Source organism: Epinephelus moara, chromosome 12 (assembly GCF_006386435.1).
Source record: "Epinephelus moara isolate mb chromosome 12, YSFRI_EMoa_1.0, whole genome shotgun sequence".
In the NCBI taxonomy this organism is placed as follows: Eukaryota; Metazoa; Chordata; class Actinopteri; order Perciformes; family Serranidae; genus Epinephelus; species Epinephelus moara.
In genome coordinates this window covers 34,359,006-34,375,864 of record NC_065517.1, presented here as the reverse complement: position 1 = coordinate 34,375,864, position 16,859 = coordinate 34,359,006, and the positions used below count along the sequence as shown (strand labels likewise).

The 16,859-nt window shown below is 40.9% G+C and overlaps 3 protein-coding genes across 6 annotated transcripts in view; all 3 read left to right on the top strand.

Moving 5' to 3' along the window:
* The first annotated feature begins 4,362 nt into the window (after nucleotides 1-4,362).
* Nucleotides 4,363-11,488, top strand: LOC126399042 (alpha-1-antitrypsin homolog). 2 transcript variants are annotated; one of them, XM_050058781.1, is made up of 5 exons: nucleotides 4,363-4,387; nucleotides 9,631-10,249; nucleotides 10,432-10,702; nucleotides 10,908-11,055; nucleotides 11,288-11,488. In XM_050058781.1, the coding sequence occupies exons 1-5, from the start codon at nucleotides 4,385-4,387 to the stop codon at nucleotides 11,477-11,479; spliced, it is 1,233 nt and encodes a 410-aa protein (XP_049914738.1). In that variant the 5' UTR covers nucleotides 4,363-4,384; the 3' UTR covers nucleotides 11,480-11,488. The 2 variants fall into 2 exon arrangements, with proteins under 2 accessions (XP_049914738.1, XP_049914739.1); XM_050058782.1 differs by lacking the exon at nucleotides 4,363-4,387 and adding an exon at nucleotides 8,853-9,028.
* LOC126399041 (alpha-1-antitrypsin homolog) overlaps nucleotides 8,781-16,859 on the top strand; it is an 18,819-nt gene continuing 10,740 nt past the window's right edge. The window contains exons 1-3 of one of the 3 annotated variants that reach the window (XM_050058780.1): nucleotides 8,781-8,881; nucleotides 15,716-15,862; nucleotides 16,431-16,737. In XM_050058780.1, the coding sequence (XP_049914737.1) occupies nucleotides 16,603-16,737 (135 nt within the window). In that variant the 5' untranslated portion in view covers nucleotides 8,781-8,881; nucleotides 15,716-15,862; nucleotides 16,431-16,602. Of the gene's footprint in view, nucleotides 8,882-15,627; nucleotides 15,863-16,430; nucleotides 16,738-16,859 lie in introns of those variants that run through there. The other 2 variants (XM_050058777.1, XM_050058778.1) reach the window with 2 other exon arrangements.
* Nucleotides 12,875-14,819, top strand: LOC126399044 (alpha-1-antiproteinase-like). The gene is made up of 2 exons (XM_050058784.1): nucleotides 12,875-12,992; nucleotides 13,357-14,819. The coding sequence occupies exons 1-2, from the start codon at nucleotides 12,990-12,992 to the stop codon at nucleotides 13,765-13,767; spliced, it is 414 nt and encodes a 137-aa protein (XP_049914741.1). The 5' UTR covers nucleotides 12,875-12,989; the 3' UTR covers nucleotides 13,768-14,819.

The window sequence follows — 16,859 nt, the reverse complement described above, 5'->3', positions numbered from 1 at the left end:
TTTTTTAAGACCCAAGAAGACAACTCCCACAGCACTCCCACTGTCTAGTTTTTATTTGATTTTTTCAATAAAATAACAGGTAGCCATTTCGGTCGAATGTTTTTTTCTGAAGCCAAATTGCATGGGATGAAGTAAGGCTTGTCCAGAGTTTAGAAAGTCAGTTAGTTGTTCAGTTACCACTTTTTCTGCAATCTTTGATGCCACAGGCAAAATACTGATGGGCCTATAGTTGGCTACATCAGTTGGTATAGAACCCGGGAAACATAGAACCCTGGAAACATAGATACCCTCCCTCTTTCTGCAATCGATGGTGTTGATTACATCGATGGATCACCCCACCCCCACTCTCACGCAGCCTACTTTCTTCATTCCAATATGTATTTTCTTGAGTCAGTGTTAGTATGTATGCTGAGAGGAAGGTTCAGTTTCCTCTGGCTCATCTGATCAATGTTATCAGTGTCAACTCATCATAATATCACTGTCAACTTGTGATATTTGAGAAATACTTGTTCGTTGTGTCGTTCACACAGTTTTACTTTAGAGGGACTTTAATTCCCTGAACGGCCTGACTCTTTAAGAAGATTTTAAAATGTCTTTTTGAGTAATTTATTCCACTGTAATGTTCCAAAGGAAGTAATGTTTACTTGTTTATCAACTTCACTAACAAAAAATATGTTTTGATGATACCTCTCAAGAGGGTACATTTGCTTCATGTTTTTGTCAAAGTACAACTGACTATCATCTCGCTACAAACGAGGGCAGATTGATGACACCTGGGTCAAAGTGATGCCATTTCCAGAGATCCTCCCTGGTTGGTCACAGCCGCGAGGTGACAGGGCTGTTTGTCACTCTGCAGGAGAATGGAGGAGGACCAGGGTCCTTCGTACTTGGGAGATTTTTCCTACCAGTTGTCTGCAGTGGTTGACCTCATGATTTTTTATGCCACCACGCCAGCAATAGCCATGACTGGAGGCATGATTCAGGTTATTCACAATGTTGCTGCTGGGGTCCTGACAAAAACTAGGAAATGTGACCACATTACTCCAGTTCTAAAGAGAGAATTGATTTCAAAATATTGCTGCTTGTGTATAAATCATTCTGTGGCTCAGTGCTCAAATATATCTCTGACATGCTTGTGACATATGAACCTTCCGTGACCCTGAGGACATCTGGGGCTGGCCTACTGACCGTCAGAACAAAACATGGTGAAGCAGTGTTTTGATATCATGCAGCACAAACCCGAAATAACCTCCTAGATAATGTCAGACAGCCCCGACTCTGAAAACTTTAAAGTCAGAGCTGAAAATGTTCCTTTTTAACACCGCCTGCTCCACCCTCTAATGACTGCAACCTTATTCTTAAACTCCATTTTAAATCATTTTAACTAATCTTTTTATCTTTGCACCTCTTGTCTGCACTTTTGCGTTTTTTAATGGGGATTTTTTTTTTTAATCATTTAGTAATTAATTTTACCTTCTATCTTTTTTCTCTTCACTCTTTTCTGAATCCTTTATTAAATCTTACATTTTATTGTTCTGTAAAGCACTTTCGCCCTTGTGTATGAAATGTGTTATACAACTAAAGCTGCCTTGCCTACCTCACAAAATATGTTTTTGGCCATAACTCAGGAATTCATAGACTAATTATGACAAAACTTCACACAAATATCTAACAGGATAAAAATGAAGTGATGACAATTTATGTCCAATAGGTCAAAGGTCAGCTTCACAGTGACATCATCATGTTTTAACGTCATATCTCAGGAACAGAAAGGGAGACATTTGGTCAGATACTGAATTGGTGACTCTAATCTTGAAACTGTGCTGATTGTATAGATCGTCTGTGTGTGAAGCGTCCATGTTTTCACTGGTATACAGAGCCGGCCCAAGGCATAAGCGAACTAAGCACCTGCTTAGGGCTCCGTGACCACTAGGGGGTCCCCAAGAGCAATCAACTTAAAAAAAGAATAAAAGAAAAAATGCGTAAGTGATGATGATTCATACATTATCAAATGTACATTCTTGTACAAAAAGAAAATATTATGTTAACAGGGTGTAGTTTCCTACTGCCTCTCTGCTCTAAATGTCAGAGCTCCGCCAGTAAGGTGTGCATCCAGCCGTACAGTGCGCACTGTGCATCCAAGGAGCTAGGAGCAGGTGGAAGGCCTAATAATGTCGCAAAAAAGGACATACCCTTCAGGGGCAGAAAAAAGAAAAAGGAAGAAAGAGGAAGAGAAGAAAAAAACGACAAGATAAAGGTATGTTTGCATGTCTTGGTAATGTAATGTTTGGTGTCAAAGAGATTTTGAAAAGTTTCCTGAAATTAGCAAAGTCCCTAATTATTGTTGATATTTTGTTCCAACTACGTTAGCCTATAATAGCAAATTAGCTAGCTAACGTTAGTTCAAAACTAGAGAAATTTCTCTTTTAACTGGTAGGTTAGACAGCTAACTATTCAAGCTAATGTTACATTATGTTTAGTTTAGTTTATTTATTTATAGTTTCGTGGACAATCCCCATTAATTGACTGTAGCAAAAAAAAACAGTAAATAGGGCAGCTTTAGCCGAGGTGGCTAATTTCCAGCTGTAGTCCCCGGCCAGATGGTGATAGGCAACCTAAAATACAAATACAATACAGTTATAACATCAATACTAAAATACAATACAGAAGCAGTGCAGAACATGCAGGGCTGAAAAAGCAGCATCAATGCACTCACTAAAGCACAACACACCGGTGGTACATAAAATCACATGTACATACACAGGCAGCATTTTTGTGTTTGTGTAATAGCCTACTTTGAATAAGTTGATTCTCGATGTATATATTCCTGGGTTGCTTTAAGGCATCAAAACAACGTTTTTGATAACAACGTTTGATAGCAAATGTAGCAAATAACAACTAACATTGATTACAGATGCGGTGACATTTGCTAGCAACATGTTTTTGCATAAATTAATTAACTTAGTTAACTTATAGTTTGAGATATGTTGTTTGCTGCAGAGCATAGTAATTTGTGTGATTAAATAAACATATTCCTTTTACATCAACTCCCTATTATGCTCATAAGTTACATGAAACTTCCCCAGGAGCACTGTGAAAGTATTTTGGAGGAGGCAATGACTCAGCCCAAGGGCAGTCCACCTCCTCAGGCTCAGCCCAGGGGCAGTCCACCTCCTCAGGCTCAGCCAAGGCTAATGCACCAGGTGAGGGAAAAACTGTCAACATATATATTTAATTTCTAGTCAAATTATCTCATTAAGATATACTTATATTTAATTTCTAGTCAAATTATCTCATTAAGATATACTAATATAAGATATAATCATATGACAATACAGTATAGTCATAATATACTCACTAGAAAATACACTATATTGATAAAAAGAAAGGTATATGGTCATATACTTTTGTTTTAGTATTATTATTATTATTATTAATAGTCATTCCCAACAGCCATTACTGACACAAAATACTGTGTATCACAGATTACATGGTTAGGATCACAGCTGCCTGTTTTACACACTTTGGCCAGCAGGTGGTTTTTAATAAATATATCAACTCTGATCAGTCCATACAGAATTCAGGTTTAAATATCAACTTCTGATTAGGCCTACTCATTTCTTGTCTAAACAGCATCAACTTCTGGTATAAACTCTGCCCAATTAAAGTACAGATACAGATACAGGTACAGATGTTGGGAGTAACCGCTCAACCCTTATCATCAGGCTATCCGCCACTTTGGTGGACAGAAAAAGCACAACAGAGACATGTCGTAACTGCTGTAAAAGCAACACTATTGGCTGCAGAACCTTATTTATTTGGATTGTCAAAGTTGATCAAATTCTAACCAATAACCATCAATAAAAAGATACACACACACAAAATATACACATATTGAAAATATAAAAAACAATTTCAACTCTGGTCCAAATACCCACACTTCTGGTGTTGAGTACTTAAGTACATGTTGACAAGGTATCTGGCAATAGGCAAGTGTGTCTCAGGTAGGAGAAAATGCCAAAACACGGTACGCCCACACTTGATGCTCACTTCTCCTAAAAATGCTTCGGTGCAGTATTCAGAGCTCAGTGTATCCACACTTCATCACCGACTGAACAACCCCAGTCCAGTTGTTGGCAGTAATGCACCTATAAGCTGGTTTAAGGACCGACATGTTTGTGTGCTGAATAGAGGACAGTTTGCTCAAGAAGATAACACATCACAAATACAAGAAGTGTTGAAACTGTTTGCGGTCTGAAATGGTCAGAAGTCTCTTTGGACAGAAAAGACCCAGTCTTGTTAATTATTAATAGATGTATCAGCGGAATCTCTTCGACCTGCTGAATATAACAAACCTTCTGCCAACCTGCATCAGAGGACATTGATGGTAAGCGTGGACCTCTGTTGAAATATGTTGAATGTTTTATTTAAATAATGAGGACTGACATTGAAGTGGCATTTGGAATTAGTGAAGTGTTTGTGGAGACAAAATGTGTGTAACATTACAAGTGTACAGCTGTTAAGTTTAGATCATTAGTGTCTCTATGGACAAAGGTACTGAGTCTGTAGTTACTGTTGACATTATCAGTTTCATTCAGTATGTTACATACAGTGTTTTCAAAATTGCTCATCTCATTTAATTAAGATAAGACCATTAGTATGTCATGCTAAAAAGGTACATGCGCCATTTTATTCTTGCTTATGAGGTTGTATATTATCTCATACTATTTTCCGTTCATATGGACAGGCTGTAAAGATGCGTGGGATCTTTTGTGCACTCGCAGCACTGCTGNCATTTAATTTTAATATTGTTTGCTCTGTTTTATTCTTGCTTATGATGTTATATATTATCAAATACAATATTGAACTAACAATTCCCATTCATATGGACAGGCTGTAAAGATGCGTGGGATCTTTTGTGCACTCGCAGCAGTGCTGCTGGCTGCAGCATGGGCAGACCACCACCAACACCACCATGGCTCTGATCAGAGCCACGAGGGAGAGCTGAGCTGCTGCAAGCTGCCGTCTCCCAGTGCTGACTTTGCCTTTGCCCTCTACAAAAGTCTGAATGCCAACACTGCTGCTGGAAAGAACATCTTCTACTCGCCACTGGGCATCTCCACCGCCCTGTCCATGCTGTCTACAGGGGCCGGTGGTGAAACCCACAGTCAGCTGTTCTCCAGCTTGGGCTACAGCACCTTAAACCAGACTCAGGTCAATGAAGCATACGAGCATCTCTTCCACATGTTGGGACACAGCCAGGAGGATCAGCAGCTGGATGTTGGTAATGCTGTGGCTGTGCGCTCTGGCTTCACTCCTCTGGAGAAGTTCCTGAACGACATCAAGCACTACTACTCTGGTGAGGTCTTCAACGTCGACTTCACCAAACCTGCAGACGCTGCAGCTGAGATCAACAGATTCATTGCTAATAAAACCCAGGACAAGATCAAAGACATGGTGAAGGACTTTGACCCTGATATGGCCATGGTGCTGATCAACTATGTCTACTTTAAAGGTATGAAGAAATGTCAGGTCCATGTCTCGTTGTGTAGTTTACCAACAGGCAAAGACACAAACTCACCACATGTAAATAATGTAAACATGAAGCATGATGATTGTAGGGATACATTTAAAAACAACTAAGAATGATACTTTGGGCGGACACATCTACATTATTGTCATCTTCCACTCTCCACTGCCTCGTACAGCACAGTGGAAATCACCCTTCAACAGTGACAATACACACAAGGCGGACTTCCATGTGGACAAGACCACTAAAGTTCAGGTGGACATGATGATGAGGACGGATTATTACAATACCTACTGGGATGTTGGCAACCACACGACCGTCATCAAGCTGCCCTACAATGGCAACACCTCCATGATGATCGTCCTGCCTGATGAAGGCAAGATGGAGGAGGTGGAGGGCTACATCAACAAGGACTATATCCATCACTGGTGCAACTCCGTCTCCATGAGGTAAGAGGAATCTAATATATATTCTTAAATCATTGTTCTGGAGAGCATGAAAAAGTGTGGCTTGAATTATATGTATTTCATTTACTTGAAGCAACAAGATATGTGTTCATGATTTGAACATTAAGCTAATAAGAGAAACTGTAATTTAACTGTATATTCTAGTTATTGTGACCCTGGTGATGTTCTGTGTTTCTTAGATATGTGGATCTGTTCCTGCCAAAGTTTTCCATCTCTACTGATGCCTCCCTGACAGACACACTCAAGGAAATGGGTATAACCAACGCTTTTGAGGACAACGCTGATTTCTCTGGCATGTCTGAAGAGTTCAAGCTCAAAGTCTCAAAGGTAGGAGAGACAAACATTTCTTCTTAGGTCCATTTTGGGAATTTAAATGCTTCGGAACAACAGTAGAATATGTCAACTCCACTGCATGGGCAGTAGTTCAGGAACAACTGCAGAACAGAAAGACATATACCTCCAGAGGGTGCTGATAAAGACCTCTAAGCTTTCTCCTGGTCCTGAACTGTGTTTCAGAAGATCTGTAAATCTGACTGCTGCCTTTCACCCTCCTCTACAGGTGTCCCACAAGGCTATGCTGAGTGTCACTGAGAAGGGAACAGAGGCAGCAGCTGTCACCATTATAGAGTTGACATTGCATATGTTGCCACCATCAGTGAGAATTGACAGACCCTTCTTGGTCTTCATCCTGGAGACCTCCACCAAGAGCATCCTCTTCATGGGCAAGGTCAACAACCCCACAGCCATGTAAAGATGAGAACGAGGAAACGAGAGTCATGGTCACAGTTAATCAACAATGACAATAAATGTTAGTTCTGGCACCTATGAGAAGCTGATGGAGTGGTTCTTTGTCATTTTACTTTTGAAAATTTAATAAAGGAGTTCCCTGAAAACAGAGAAAAGGTGATTTCATGCTATCCAGCTCACTGTCATATTTTTACAGGTAATAAAAACATGCATTGGTGTATGTACTGCACTACCAGCATCTGCCAACACCTTTAGCTAACTTGGGCGATGTGTTAAATTATGCAACATAAAGTATAATCATGAAAAACTGGCGTTTTATATGTTATTTTAATCTCTCAACTTGCAATCATTATTGCTGTCAAGATGAATTATTTTAGTAAGTGCCCATATCATATCCCACACTTGGCAGTTTGTTCCATAAGATAACAAGATCACAAATAGCAGATATGTTGAAACTGTGTGCAGTCTTTCTGGCATATATTCATCATCATTTATGTCATGTTGTGTGATTTGTGTTGTGAAATGAACATAGGCTGGCCAGAAAAGCCCAAATCTTGTTAATTTTTAATAGATGTTTCACCTGACTCTCGATCTACTGATAAAGAAGAGCTCTCTACCAGACTGCACCAGAAGACATTAATGGTCAGTATGGACCTCCACTGAAATGTGCTGAATGTTTTATATTAGTTATGAGGACTCAACTTGAAGTGACACTTGGAATGAGTGACGTTAAGGATCCATTTTTGATAATCCGCACCCACGCATACCCATAAAGCTCAGTACCAGAACCGACCTTTACCCGTTATTATGTCTGAGTCAAAGCCGCACCTGCTCACACCCATTAAAAAAAGACCCGCAACCCAACCCTCATGATTAAACACAGACAGAATACAGTCCCTCACATTAAGGTGGGTTCTCTGTCCTTGAATTCCAAATCCAGCGGAGAAGATGTCTCTTTCACTGGATGGTGAAAACATTCAATCACTGCCAGGTTAGGAAACATTTTAGCATGCTCCTTCCACCACCATCAAACCTCCAAAGGATCCTCTTTAGGTGTCTTGAACTCCATGTAGGCTGCCACCTCGTCCTTGGGCTGCAAATTTTCATGGCTGGAGTCCTCCACGTCGGTGACCAATGTGAAGACAGTGTCAATGGTTTGACCTGTGTCACTGACTTTCAAAATAAAAGGATTTGTGGCTTGGTAATAGTGATTAAGATATCAAAATATTACACACATACTGCACATCTTTTTACTTTGTTCCATTCTGAAAAAGAGAAAAAATATTTTTGTTGTCACGCGCTGTCTGCGTGTGTTGTTCATTTTAACCCGTGCCCTTACCCATGAATTAATATGTATACATATTACTACCTGTTGCACAGCTTTGTGCTGGTTACCCATTGGTTTCCCCCAGTTACCCGACCCTGTTCTGGACTTTGCTATGAGGTATGCCAGAAAAAGATTTAGTATGTCCCAGTATGTAGGATGTCAAATGCAGGATGCCAAAAGCACCAAGATGTTCTACTGCATCCAGTCAGATTTTGCAGTATGCAAGCCAGCATGCTTTTCTGACTATTCTGACCCACAATCCACTGGTGCAGGACTCTGGTCCCAGGTGGCCCAACCTAAACCTGTGACGTCTCACAGCTTGGCATTGTTTTCATTTGAAGTCAACACAAACAGAAGCTAAACCAAAAGAGATGATGATTATTAGTCAATGTCCGTCACAGTCTCAACAATAGAGTTCCTTGTGGTCGGTGATGGTGGTGTGGCTCTGTCCCATTAAGCAGGACTCCCCTCCTCCTGATTATGGCCTTATTCTGTTTACGAGGTCCACTTAGCAATCAGTTGTGTTGCGTTCAAACAGAACTCATGAGCTGGTGTTTATGACATGGGAAGTCGTGAACTCAGAGTTAATTCCAATAACAACATCATTAATAACACAAGAGGGGAGTGTTCATATTTGCTCCTTTCGTGAACATGGTAAACATGACCCCATTTCAACATAGCAATGGTCCTTCCCAATACCCACACTTCTTGTCTACACTACTGAGGAAAGAACGGATCACAAATCACAGTGAAGTTAAAACTGGTTGGCAAAGGGGGCCCTACTAAGAAATATGTGTTATTATCAGTTAGGTCTTGTGTAAGTTTGTGCATGGTCAGAAATCTCTTAGGACAGAGGAGGCTGAACTTTGTTAATTTTTAATAAATGTGTCAGCTGACTCTCTTCCATCTCCTGATAAAGATGAACTTTCTACCAGACTGCACCAGAAGACGTTCATGGTAAGTACAGACCTCCACTGAAATGTGCTGAATGTTTTATATAAATTACAACGACTGAACTTGACGTGACATTTGGAATTAGTTTAGTTTAGAGAATAATTGTTTAAAATGTGGAGACAAAATGTGTGTGGCATTTAAAGTGTAAAGCTGTTAATATTAAACCATTACGGTGTCCTGCTAAAAAGGTATTTATTTGATATGATTTATTTATTTTTTTAAAAATAGGACAATATGTATTAATAAACAATTACCTGTAAATACATGGGATTATAGCCAGGTGACTAATTTCCGTCTCCAGTCCCAGGGCAGGTTGATGTTAAACACAGAGACGGCAACAATGCCAACAATAAGAAAATAATCTAAGTACAACAGAGTAAGACAAGCAAAACAGCATACACAGAGACATAGTAGACCAAGTTATACTGAGTTTTCAGTTATTGCTGACTTTATCCTTTTCATCTGCAATGTTATAGCCTATACAGTGTTTTAAAAGGGTTCCTGTCATTTAATTTTAATATTGTTTGCTCTGTTTTATTCTTGCTTATGATGTTATATATTATCAAATACAATAGTGAACCAACATTTTCCGTTCATATGGACAGGCTGTAAAGATGCGTGGGATCTTTTGTGCACTCGCAGCACTGCTGCTGGCTGCAGCATGGGCAGACCACCAACACCACCATGGCTCTGATCACAGCCACGAGGGAGAGCTGAGCTACCACAAGCTGTCGTCTCCCAATACTGACTTTGCCTTTGCCCTCTACAAAAGTCTGAATGCCCACACTGCTGCTGGAAAGAACATCTTCTATTCGCCACTGGGCATCTCCACCGCCCTGTCCATGATGTCTACAGGGGCCGGTGGTGAAACCCACAGCCAGCTGTTCTCCAGCTTGGGCTACAGCACCTTAAACCAGACTCAGGTCAATGAAGCATACGAGCATCTTTTCCACATGCATGGACACAGCCAGGGGGATCAACGGCTGGATGTTGGTAACGCCGTGGCTGTGCGCTCTGGCTTCACTCCTCTGGAGAAGTTCCTGAACGATGTCAGGCACTACTACTCTGGTGAGGTCTTCAACGTTGATTTAACCAAACCTGCAGAGGCTGCAGCTGAGATCAACAGATTCATTGCTAATAAAACCCAGGACAAGATCAAAGACATGGTGAAGGACCTGGACCCTGATATGGCCATGGTGCTGATCAACTACGTCTACTTTAAAGGTAAGAAGAAAGGTCAAGTCCATGTCTTGTTGTGCAGTTTACCAACACGCAAAGACACAAACTCACCATATGTTAATAATGTAAACATGAAGCACGATGATTGTAATAACAACTAAGAATAATGTGTAGATGCTGACACATCTACATTATTGTCATCTTCCACTCTCCACTGCCTCGTACAGCACAGTGGAAATCACCCTTCAACAGTGACAATACACACAAGGCGGACTTCCATGTGGACAAGACCACTAAAGTTCAGGTGGACATGATGATGAGGACGGGTTACTACGACACCTACTGGGATGTTGACAACCACACCACTGTCATCAAGCTGCCCTACAATAGCAACACCACCATGATGATCGTCCTGCCTGATGAAGGCAAGATGGAGGAGGTGGAGGGCTACATCAACAAGGACTATATCCATCACTGGTGCAAGTCAGCCTCCATGAGGTAAGAGGAATCTAATATATATATATATATTTTAAATCATTGTTCTGGAGAGCATGAGAAAGTGTGGATTGAATTATATGTGTTTCATTTACTTGAAGCAACAAGATATGTGTTCATGACTTGAACATTTATGCTAATAAGAGAAACTGTAAGTTATCTGTATATTCTAGTTATTGTGACCCTGATGATGTTCTGTGTTTCTTAGATATGTGGATCTGTTCCTGCCAAAGTTTTCCATCTCTACTGATGCCTCCCTGAAAGACACACTCAAGGAAATGGGTATAACCGACGCTTTTGAGGACAACGCTGATTTCTCTGGCATGTCTGAAGAGTTCAAGCTCAAAGTCTCAAAGGTAGGAGAGACAAACATTTCTTCTTCGGTTCATTTTGGGAATTTAAGTGCTTACAAACAACAGTAGAATATGTCAACTCCACTGCATGGGCAGTAGTTCAGGAACAACTGCAGAACAGAAAGACATATACCTCCAGAGGGTGCTGACAAAGACCTCTAAGCTTTCTCCTGGTCCTGAGCTGTGTTTCAGACGATCTGTAAATCTAACGGCTGTCTTTTCCCCTCCTCTACAGGTGTCCCACAAGGCTATGCTGAGTGTCACTGAGAAGGGAACAGAGGCAGCAGCCGTCACCATAGCTGAGATAACACTGACGATGTTGCCACCATCAGTGAGAATTGACAGACCCTTCCTGGTCTTCATCATGGAGACCTCCACCAAGAGCATCCTCTTCATGGGCAAGGTCAACAACCCCACAGCCATGTAAAGATAAGAACGAGGAAACGAGAGTTATGGTCACAGTTGTCAACAGTTAATCAATAATGACAATAAATGTTAGTTGTGGTGTCAACAGTTAATCAATAATGACAATAAATGTTAGTTGTGGCACCTATGAGAAGCTGATGGAGTGGTTCTTTGTCGTTTTACTTTTGAAAAGATAATAAAGGAGTTCCCTGAAAACAGAGAAAAGGTGATTTCATGCTATCCAGCTCACTGTCATATTTTTACAGGTAATAAAAACATGCGTTGGTGTATGTACTGCACTACCAGCATCTGCCAACACCTTTAGCTAACTTGGGCGATGTTGCGTTAAATGATGTAAAATGAAGTATCATCATGAAAAACTGGCGTTTTATATGTTATTTTAATCTCTCAACTTGCAATCATTATTACTGTCAAGATGAATTATATTTATAAGTGCCCATATCATATCCCACACTTTATCATCTACAGGCACAGCACCAGTCCAGTTGTTGGCAGTTTGTTCCATAAGATAACAGATCACAAATAGCAGATATGTTGAAACTGTGTGCAGTCTTTCTGGCATATATTCATCATCATTTATGTCGTGTTGTGTGATTTGTGCTGTGAAATGAAGATAGACTGGGCAGAAAAGCCCAAATCTTGTTAATTTTTAATAGATGTGGCACCTGACTCTCGATCTACTGATAAAGAAGAGCTTTCTGCCAAACTGCACCAGAAGACATTAATGGTAAGTTCGGACCTCTGCTGAGATGTGCTGAATGTTTTATATTAGTTATGTGGACTCAACTTGAAGTGACATTTGGAATTAATGATGTTTAGAAAATAACGTTTAAAATGTGGAGCCAAATGTGTGTTACATCACAACTGTAAAGCTCTTAAGATTAGATCATTAGTGTGTCCTGGTCAAAATGTCTTCAGTCTTTAGCTACTGTAGACTTTATCCTTTTCATCCGAAATGTTATAGGACATGCAGTGTTTTAAAATTGTTCTTGTCAGGTTGTATATCAATAAATATAAATGTGAACTAACGTTTTCGTTCATATGGACAGGCTGTAAAGATGTGTGGGATGCTTTGTGCACTTGCAGCACTGCTGCTGGCTGCAGCATGGGCAGACCACCAACACCACCATGGCTCTGATCACAGCCACGAGGGAGAGCTGAGCTGCCACAAGCTGTCGTCTCCCAATGCTGACTTTGCCTCTGCCCTCTTAGCGTTCATATTTGACCCCATTTCAACATAGCAATGGTCTGTCCCAGTACCCACACTTCTCGTCTACACTACTGAAGAAAGAACGGATCACAAATCACAGTGAAGTTAAAACTGGTTGGCAAAGGGGGCGCTACTAAGAAATGTTATTATCGATTCGGTCTTGTGTAAGTTTGTGCGTGGTCAGAAATCTCTTAGGACAGAGGAGGCTGAACCTTGTTAATTTTTAATAAATGTGTCAGCTGACTCTCTTCGATCTCCTGATAAAGATGAACTTTCTACCAGACTGCACCAGAAGACGTTCATGGTAAGTACGGACCTCCACTGAAATGTGCTGAATGTTCTATATAAATTACAACAACTGAACGTGACATTTGGAATTAGTTTAGTTTTAGAGAATAATTGTTTAAAATATGGAGATAAAATGTGTGTGGCATTTAACGTGTAAAGCTGTTAAGATTAAACCATTGGTGTGTCCTGCTAAAAAGGTATTGAGTTTTCAATTACTGCTGACTTTATCCTTTTCATCTGCAATGTTATAGCCTATACAGTGTTTTAAAAGGGTTCCTGTCATTTAATTTTAATATTGTTTGCTCTGTTTTATTCGTGCTTATGATGTTATATATTATCAAATACAATAGTGAACTAACATTTTCCGTTCATATGGACAGGCTGTAAAGATGCGTGGGATCTTTTGTGCACTCGCAGCACTGCTGCTGGCTGCAGCATGGGCAGACCACCAACACCACCATGGCTCTGATCACAGCCACGAGGGAGAGCTGAGCTGCCACAAGCTGTCGTCTCCCAATGCTGACTTTGCCTTTGCCCTCTACAAAAGTCTGAATGCCCACACTGCTGCTGGAAAGAACATCTTCTACTCGCCACTGGGCATCTCCACCGCCCTGTCCATGATGTCTACAGGGGCCGGTGGTGAAACCCACAGCCAGCTGTTCTCCAGCTTGGGCTACAGCACCTTAAACCAGACTCAGGTCAATGAAGCATACGAGCATCTTTTCCACATGTATGGACACAGCCAGGAGGATCATATATACGGGACGCATTTGCCCCCGTTACCATTTTAGCTCATTTCGTGCCTCAATACTGAACCAATTTTAGAACGAGTGGTACCCATGAATCATACGCACACATACACATGGGGAAATAGAGTCCAGGTTGAAAAATACCGAAGTTATCCTTTAAGGATCCATTTTTGATAATCCGCACCCATGCATACCCATAAAGCTCAGTACCAGAACCGACCTTTACCCGTCATTATGTCTGAGTCAAAGCCGCACCTGCTCACACCCATTAAAAAAAGTCCCGCAACCCAACCCTCATGATTAAACACAGACAGAATACAGTCCCTCACATTAAGGTGGGTTCTCCGTCCTTGAATTCCAAATCCAGCGGAGGAGACGTCTCTTTCACTGGATGGTGAAAACATTCAATCACTGCCAGGTTAGGAAACATTTTAGCATGCTCCTTCCACCACCATCAAACCTCCAAAGGATCCCCTTTAGGTGTCTTGAACTCCATGTAGGCTGCCACCTCATCCCCGGGCTGCAAGTTTTCATGGCTGGAGTCCTCCACCTCGGTGACCAATGTGACGACAGTGTCAATGGTTTGACCTGTGTCACTGACTTTCACAGTAAAAGGATTTGTGGCTTGATAATAGTGATTAAGATATCAAAATATTACACTCATACTGCACATCTTTTTACTTTGTTCCATTCTGAAATAGAGAAAATATATTTTTGTTGTCACACACTGCCTGTAATGTTCTCTTTAGCTGTTATTGTGTTTGTGTTAATTTCCTGTTTTATTTTGAAATCCTGTTGTTTTTGGTTGATGTCTAGTTTTACTTCCTGTCTTTGTTCTTTTCCCGCCTTTTGATCACTCACCTGTGACTGATTGGTAATCACCTTCACCTGTGTATATATACCATGTGTTTTCACCAGCCCTCTGCCAGATTACCATTGTCTCCCAGTGTGTTCATGCTTTCCAGCCCTGTGGATCTAGTTTTGTTTGCCTGTGGTTTTTTTTGGACTTTGAAGACTTTTGGAATGTTACTCTTGGAATTGCCTTCCTTTGGATTCTGCTTGAATTTTTGAGTAAAGAACTTTGACTTTCTGCATTTTTTTGTCCTGGTTTTTTTTTTCTCTGCATCTGAATCTTTTCTTCTGAAACGTGTCACTGCCTGCATGTGTTGTTCATTTTAACCCGTGCCCGTACCCATGAATTAATATGTATACATATTACTACCTGTTGCACAGCTTTGTGCGGGTTATGTATTGGGTTCCCCCAGTTACCCGACCCTGTTCTGGACTTTGCTATAAGGTATGCCAGAAAAAGATTTAGTATGTCCCAGTATGTAGGATGTCAATTGCAGGATGTCAAAAGCACCAAGATGTTCTACTGCATCCAGTCAGATTTTGCCGTATGCAAGCCAGCATGCTTTTCTGACTATTCTGACCCACAATCCACTGGTTCAGGACTCTGGTCCCAGGTGGCCAAACCTAAACCTGTGACGTCTCACAGCTTGGCATTGTTTTCATTTGAAGTCACCACAAACAGAAGCTAAACCAAAAGAGATGATGATTATTAGTCAATGTCCGTCACAGTCTCAACAATAGAGTTCCTTGTGGTCGGTAATGGTGGTGCGGCTCTGTCCCATTCAGTAGGACTCCCCTCCTCCTGATTACGGCCTTATTCTGTTTACGAGGTCCACTTAGCAATCAGTTGTGTTGCGTTCAAACAGAACTCATGAGCTGGTGTTTATGACATTGGAAGTCATGAACTCAGAGTTAATTTCAATAACAACATCATTAATAACACAGGAGGGGAGCGTTCATATTTGCTCCTTTTGTGAACATGGTAAACATGACCCCATTTCAACATAGCAATGGTCTGTCCCAGTACCCACACTTCTTGTCTACACTATTGAAGAAAGAGCGGATCACAAATCACAGTGAAGTTAAAACTGGTTGGCAAAGGGGGCGCTACTAAGAAATATGTGTTATTATTGATTAGGTCTTGTGTAAGTTTGTGCATGGTCAGAAATCTCTTAGGACAGAGGAGGCTGAACCTTGTTAATTTTTAATAAATGTGTCAGCTGACTCTCTTCGATCTCCTGATAAAGATGAACTTTCTACCAGACTGCACCAGAAGACGTTCATGGTAAGTACAGACCTCCACTGAAATGTGCTGAATGTTTTATATAAATTACAACGACTGAACTTGAAGTGACATTTGGAATTAGTTTAGTTTAGAGAATAATTGTTTAAAATGTGTGTGACATTTAAAGTGTAAAGCTGTTAAGATTAAACCATTAGTGTGTCCTGCTAAAAAGGTATTTATTTGATATGATTTATTTATTTTTTTAAAAATGGCACAATATGTATTAATAAACAATTATATGTAAATACATGAGATTAGAGCCAGGTGGCTAATTTCTGTCTCCAATCCCAGGGCAGGTTGATGTTAAACACAGAAAAAGGCAACAATGCCAACAATAAGAAAATAATCTAAGTAAAACAGAGTAAGACAAGCAAAACAACATACACAGAGACATAGTAGACCAAGTTATACTGAGTTTTCAGTTACTGCTGACTTTATCCTTTTCATCTGCAATGTTATAGCTCCTGTCATTTAATTTTAATATTGTTTGCTCTGTTTTATTCTTGCTTATGATGTTATATATTATCAAATACAATATTGAACTAACATTTTCCGTTCATGTGGACAGGCTGCAAAGATGCATGGGATCTTTTGTGCACTCGCAGCACTGCTGCTGGCTGCAGCATGGGCAGACCACCAACACCACCATGGCTCTGATCACAGCCACGAGGGAGAGCTGAGCTGCTGCAAGCTGTCGTCTCCCAATGCTGACTTTGCCTTTGCCCTCTACAAAAGTCTGAATGCCTGGAAAGAACATCTTCTACTCACCGCTGGGCATCTCCACCGCCCTATCCATGCTGTCTACAGGGGCCGGTGGTGAAACCCACAGCCAGCTGTTCTCCAGCTTGGGCTACAGCACCTTAAACCAGACTCAGGTCAATGAAGCATACGAGCATCTTTTCCACATGTATGGACACAGCCAGGAGGATCAGCAGCTGGATGTTGGTAATGCTGTGGCTGTGCGCTCTGGCTTCAATCCTCTGGAGAAGTTCCTGAA